The sequence below is a fragment of the Teleopsis dalmanni genome, chromosome 1 (genome assembly GCF_002237135.1).
Source record: "Teleopsis dalmanni isolate 2A chromosome 1, ASM223713v2, whole genome shotgun sequence".
Classification (NCBI taxonomy): domain Eukaryota; kingdom Metazoa; phylum Arthropoda; class Insecta; order Diptera; family Diopsidae; genus Teleopsis; species Teleopsis dalmanni.
Genome location: NC_051846.1, coordinates 233,865,596 through 233,872,295, shown reverse-complemented (window position 1 = coordinate 233,872,295; position 6,700 = coordinate 233,865,596). Strand labels below are relative to the sequence as shown.

The 6,700-nt window shown below is 29.9% G+C and overlaps 1 protein-coding gene across 1 annotated transcript in view; it reads left to right on the top strand.

Annotated features, from left to right (window-relative positions):
- Window positions 1-4,327: 4,327 nt before the first annotated feature.
- LOC119667702 (glucose dehydrogenase [FAD, quinone]-like) overlaps window positions 4,328-6,700 on the top strand; it is a 3,965-nt gene continuing 1,592 nt past the window's right edge. The window contains exons 1-4 of the mRNA XM_038077010.1: window positions 4,328-4,639; window positions 4,730-5,100; window positions 5,204-5,240; window positions 5,297-6,696. Coding sequence (XP_037932938.1) covers window positions 4,328-4,639; window positions 4,730-5,100; window positions 5,204-5,240; window positions 5,297-6,696 — 2,120 coding nt within the window. The remainder of the gene's footprint in view (window positions 4,640-4,729; window positions 5,101-5,203; window positions 5,241-5,296; window positions 6,697-6,700) is intronic.

Sequence of the window (6,700 nt, the reverse complement as noted above, 5' to 3'; positions counted from 1 at the left end):
TAAATCTGACAGCTGTGGGACGAGCGGTTTAGAAATGACAGCAGTCTGAAGTTGGTTGCAGTTTTTTCATCTCACCTTGTAGATCTATCCCATTTTTATCTATGTAAATCTATCATAAATCTATCTATGTGGATCTACTATATATCCATCTGTATAGAAATATCTATTCTCTATATAAATCTAACCCATTTTTATCTATATAGATCAATCATATATCTATCTATATATATCTATCTATATATATCTACTATATATCTATTTATGTAGATATATCATGTATCTATCTATATAGATATATTATATATCTATCTATATAGGTGTATGATATATTTATCTATATAGATATCTATATAGATATATCAATCATATATATATACATATATATACAAGATATATCAATGCATATACCTATACTCAATATCCAGACAACAGTTCAATTTTCCTCTATCGGAATTGTTTCAACTGTTTATTCTAATGCTTGGATTATAATTTGTTTTATCATTGGTATTGTCTCTGCGCGGATTGTGCACCTAGTTCTTCTTAAAATGTTCTAAAAAATCGATTGTGTTTTAAGTCGAATTTTACCAAATGCAGCATCTACTATTGCATGAAAAGCTTTGTCATGCGGAAAGGATTATTAAGTTTAAATCTTTATGCAATATTTCAACAATGCGGTCAAGCAAAACACCCACAGTTTTAGCAACAACTTTAATTTTTCATTTTACATGACTTCAAATAAATTATATTAGAATTACTATAGAAAATTATTAAATCAAATTATTTTTTAAATAATTTGGAATATAACTCTTAGCAATATAGTTGCACGTAATACACAGCTATTAATAATTAATTTTAATTTATGTTCTTACCAAAAACGCAGCGATATCTAACAAAAACAACTAAAAATAGTTAATTACCTTTATATATAGCTGTGATTTAAGCTTTTGTTCTAAAATAATACCTTAGAGAACATTTGTTGTCAAAGTGATGTGTTCAAGTTTGAATAATACAGGTCAAGTAAAGTCCTGGCTTAAACATATAAAGCGTGAGTCTGTGTTTAAATTGAATTTAAGTTTAACCATTGAAGTAAGTTATCTTCCAATTTTAAATAAATTATCTTCACATTCACATCATATGCATTATACAAAAAAAATTATATTCTAATTGTTATCCACGAAAATTATTTTAACTCAAATAATTGTACAACTTTTGGTATAGGAAGCAAACAGAGATATCTTAGTAAACTCCATATTTTATGAATGAATTCTTCTAAATTGAGTTTACATAAATTGCATTTCATTATCCTAATTATTATTATTGAAGTAAATTCACTTCTTTAAATAATACTGATATATGATGAGTATATATACATATAGGTATATATATAAAGTAAAATATTTGCTAAGCATATGTATTGAAATGGATTAAAATAATTGTACAATTGTTACTATAAGATATTGTAGTAATAAGATATAAGATATTATACATTTTCTTAATTAGATTGCGAAAGTTCAATTCAGCCAAGTTAAATTAGGAAGATGACGACGAAGATGAAAACGAAAAAAATCCAAATTTATTTAAAATTTTTTTTTACTTGTATATCATTGAAGTGCTATAAAATGTATCTTTAAAAAGTATTTATTTAAATGAAATTTAACTTCAAACATTACATTTTAAGCGTTTTTATTCTTATAATGCGCAGTCCATGAAAAAGTCAGAGAAAATGGTACTGCTAACACTAGCTATTGGGATTTGTAGGTGGATGAGCCAAAATCGTAGGAAGGTATTTCTTTGACAGAAAATAAGTATCATTAATTTTAAAACATTAGTATATTCACCAATCGTTGGTATACTTCCAAATCGAAATATATTATTTTTTATGAAATTTTATCGATATTAATATTATCGACAGCTAGCCATTGTCTCCTTGGCTACGTTTTTAGTCGTTACCGAGTAATAGTTCTTATAATTTATATGCTATTATAGGTCTGTAAACGGGTTAAAAGTTTAAAACCTGAAACTTCTTCACTTTACTTTAATAAATAGACTGTAACTAAGACAATATATATATATGACATGAAAAAAAAGAAAACAATAATTTACACATATATATTATAAACAACATATATAGTCGTACAAGAAAAAAATATAACACTTTAAAACCGCAAAAAAATATTTTGTGGCAATGAACTTGAAATGCAACTGATAAAATCATTAATTTCGAAACAAAAAGTTCACATGTTTTTAATGACGAATTAATATGTGATCATGTGAACTATCCTACAAATGTGAACTCATAAAATTTCTATATAAAGTTTTGTATTTAATGTTTTCGTAATTTCTGTTGTTATATTTATTTTTTTTTTTATTTTTATTTGTTTTTTGTTTTTTTTTGTAAATATCTGCTAAAATACGAAGACTGCCCCCGTCTTAATTAAAAGTCAACAGAAAACTACAGCAGCTAAGAAAACGTGAAAGAAGCAATATACCATAATTTCAAGATATAAAAAAACTTTATATTCATTTTTGTGGGATTTTGTAAAAATTATGCAGTTTATTTTAATATGAATGAATTAATATAATGATGGAAATATCTATAACAACAATAAAACCACGCATGTGCGCGCAGTTAAGACGATTGCGTAAAAGAAATGTAAATTGTTAAAGAAATGCTTAAATAAGTTTGTTGCTTAAGTCTTTTGTTCGCTTACTTTAAAATGAAAAATTAAAATAGGAAATTCAAAACCGAAAAATAGTAATAATTATAGTAAATTCAGTTAAAACGAATTTGACATGAATGTCAACAAATGATTGAAAGGTTTTAGTAATCATTTTGTTTGACCAGATTTAATGGTTATATCAGTTTGTATGAGTAATAATATATTCATATTAACAAAAAAGGTAAATAAAAATAAATGCGTGCGTGTTCAGCAAAAAAATACAAGAAAAAAATACTAACTTCGTTAATAAAATAATTTTGCAATTTATTTTAAATTATTTTAGATTGACGAAAGTTTTTGAAAATTGATTTTGGCTTTTAAAGTTTATGAATTGTGCAATTTTACACTCGAAATAAAAAGTCAATTAGCGACGATTTCTTTAAATAAACGCGCAAGACTCACTCACATAATGCCAATTATGGTTTTTTATACGAATTTTGCAATTTCTTGTTATTATGCATAAGACATCAAGCTTTGTTCGATTTTGCAAGTCACGCAAATTTGAAAAGTGCATATGCAATCAATATGTGCTTAGCATAACTCGGTTACATCCTCCGTAACAAATTACTAACATTGAGTGCATTTGGTTATGACGAAATGTTTTTTATTCTTAAGAACATCGGTCTATAGCGTGTGATGTAACAACTGAATACAAAAAACATTACTTAAAATTATTTAAGTAATTATATGATCTTTATAACTCATAAGTTAGAAGGGTTCGAACAGTAATGAAGAAACAACAACAACAATTTTAATTAATATATTGAAATTTGACTGACCATACAACGCTGTTTCGATTATTGTTAAGTACTCATCGTCAGTGATTTTAGGAAATATTCGAATTTCTATTGATTTAGTTTATAGTTCGCATATTGTTTTCTTATTACTGTGCAAACCCTTCTAACTTATAAACAGTTTCTTTTCGTCATAAGACGCGTCATATTCGACAATAAAAATTAATATTTAAATACAAAATCATTTCCTATTAATATTTTTCAAATTGGAAATAAAGTAGATCTCCGCTTCCGGAACATACATATGTTATGGACATGTCTGATTGATAGTCTAGTAAAATATATTTGATTTAAGGGTTATATGAATAGAATCTTATATGTTTTCTTTAACTATACGATTTATTTACTATTTACTATTTAGTTAATAGATCGATGTAATAGGTAGTGGATTAATGTTCAGTTGAAAACTGAATTTATCTTTTTTTATTGTTTAATTTTAATAAAAAAAAAGTTTCAATAATGTAGGCCTAAAAAAAAGAGACACATAACAAGCATTGTATAAAACAGTTTTATTTTTCTGTAATTTTAATAAAATTATAATAAAAATATGCATTTAAATTCATAGAAAACTTAATTTCATTAAAAAATTATATTTTATTAACAAATTATTTAATTATTAAATAATTTTTCCATTTATATTAAACTTTTTTATAATTTTTTATTAATTTCTATAGTTTGTTCCTATATTAAATCTTAATTTAATTTCATTCAAAAATTATATTTTATCTTTTAACATAATTTTGAAATCAATATGAAACTATATCTCTTGTTTTATTCTTTTTTACAGTTTCCTATATTAAATCTCAACAAAATATGGGACAAGAGATATCACAACAAAATAAATGCAACACGGGAAGACGGCAGCAACAGCAACAACAAACACAAATACACAACAATTTAAGGCATCAAAATTTTCCTTCTAACGATAAATACACTAAATATAAGGACCCCATCTATACTTCATCAAGCATTTCGACAGCTTCATCCACTGACGACGAACACTTTAAACAACGTCAAAAGTACAATTTACCCAATCAAACCTATGAGAAATCTAAAGTAGCCAAAAAATTAAGTTACAACAGCACAACTACAGCTTCCACAACATCCGATTATCAGATCACATCCGTCAGCAGTCGCAGTTCAACAGACATCAGCACACACTACGAAAAGATTGTACATAGTAAACGTCCATCAAACGATTTTCAAAACACAAAGCTGCATCGCAAAAGCTCAATTAGTACGGATAGCGGAATTTATTACTCCTCATCCTGTCATTGTTCTTCTGTCTCATCAGGTGCATCTAGCTCTTCAGCCAGTTCTACAAGCGGTTGTTCAATATCTTTAGTATCGAGTAAATCGAATAAATCTTTGGATAAACAAAAAAATTATCTCAATCATCATTTGTATATTAAATCTTATTTAGACATATTGGAGGAGGACGAAAAAGCACGGGCACACTATAAACCAGGCAAACCGGGTGGAATACGGAACTATACGCCTAAAATATTATCAGACGCAGCATTATCTGTGAGTGCACCAGCCGTGGGTTTCGCTGCCAAACAACGTGCAAAAGTCAAGGAAGAACCGTGGATTTGACAATTACTGAAACATGGCGTTTGGAGCAATGACATCTTTGCTTGGCATGATACCATTACTAGCTATCGGCATGAACTTCTATCGCTACCAAAGTGTCGATCCAGAAAGCAAAGTGCAAGAGCCACAAACAGTAAGTATAAAGATTTATAAAAAACGTGCTTAAATAATTTTTACTTTTACTTCAAGGTCAGACGTCAATATGATTTCATAGTGATAGGCGGTGGCTCCGCAGGTGCAGTGGTAGCCAATCGCTTATCAGAAGTACGTAACTGGACTGTACTTCTACTTGAGGCTGGAGGAGATGAAACTGAAATTTCTGATGTACCTGCACTAGCAGGCTATTTACAATTAACTGATTTAGACTGGAAATATCAAACAACCCCTTCACCCACACGTCAATATTGTCAGGCCATGAAAGGTGATCGTTGTTTTTGGCCACGCGGTAAAGTTTTAGGTGGGTCTAGTGTTTTGAATGCTATGGTTTATGTGCGTGGTTCTAAGAATGATTACAATCACTGGGAATCACTTGGTAATACCGGATGGGGCTATGAAGACGTTTTAAAATATTTTCTAAAATCCGAAGATGTTCGTAATCCTTACCTGGCAACCACCCCCTACCACGAAACTGGTGGTTATTTAACTGTACAAGAGTCTCCATGGCGTACTCCATTGTCTGTTGCATTCCTACAGGCAGGCATGGAAATGGGCTACGAGAACCGTGATATCAATGGTGAGAAGCAAACAGGATTTATGCTTACACAAAGCACAATTCGTAGAGGCGCGAGGTGTAGCACAGGCAAAGCTTTTATTAGACCCGTACGTTTGCGTAAAAACTTAGATGTACTTCTACACTCACAAGCAACCAAGATACTTATTGATAAAAATAAACGCGCTATAGGTGTAGAGTTTTTAAAAGGTGGACGCAAAAATATCGCTTTTGTACGTCGAGAAGTGATCTCAGCAGCTGGTTCACTGAACACACCGCAACTTCTCATGTTGTCCGGCATTGGTCCAGCAGAACATTTACAGGAGTTTGATATACCAGTGATATCGGATTTACCTGTTGGCAATAATTTACAAGATCATGTTGGTTTAGGTGGTTTGACATTTGTTGTTGATGCACCGTTGACAGTTACACGAAATCGATTTCAAACTATACCAGTAACAATGGAATACATTTTAAGAGAACGTGGACCAATGACATTTTCTGGTGTGGAGGCAGTAGCATTTTTAAATAGTAAATATCAGGATCCAGCTGTAGATTGGCCAGATATACAATTTCATTTTTGTCCGAGTTCAATTAATTCCGATGGAGGTGAACAAATACGTAAAATTCTAAATTTACGCGACGGTTTTTATAACACCGTGTATAAGCCCATACAAAATTCTGAAACTTGGTCTATTTTGCCGCTCTTGCTACGTCCGAAAAGTACCGGTTGGGTGCGACTGAATTCACGAAATCCCCAACATCAACCTAAAATTATACCTAACTACTTTGCACATCAAGAAGATATTGATGTGCTTGTGGAAGGCATTAAATTAGCTATTAACGTTTCTAATACTCAAGCTTTTCAACGTTTCGGTTCGCGA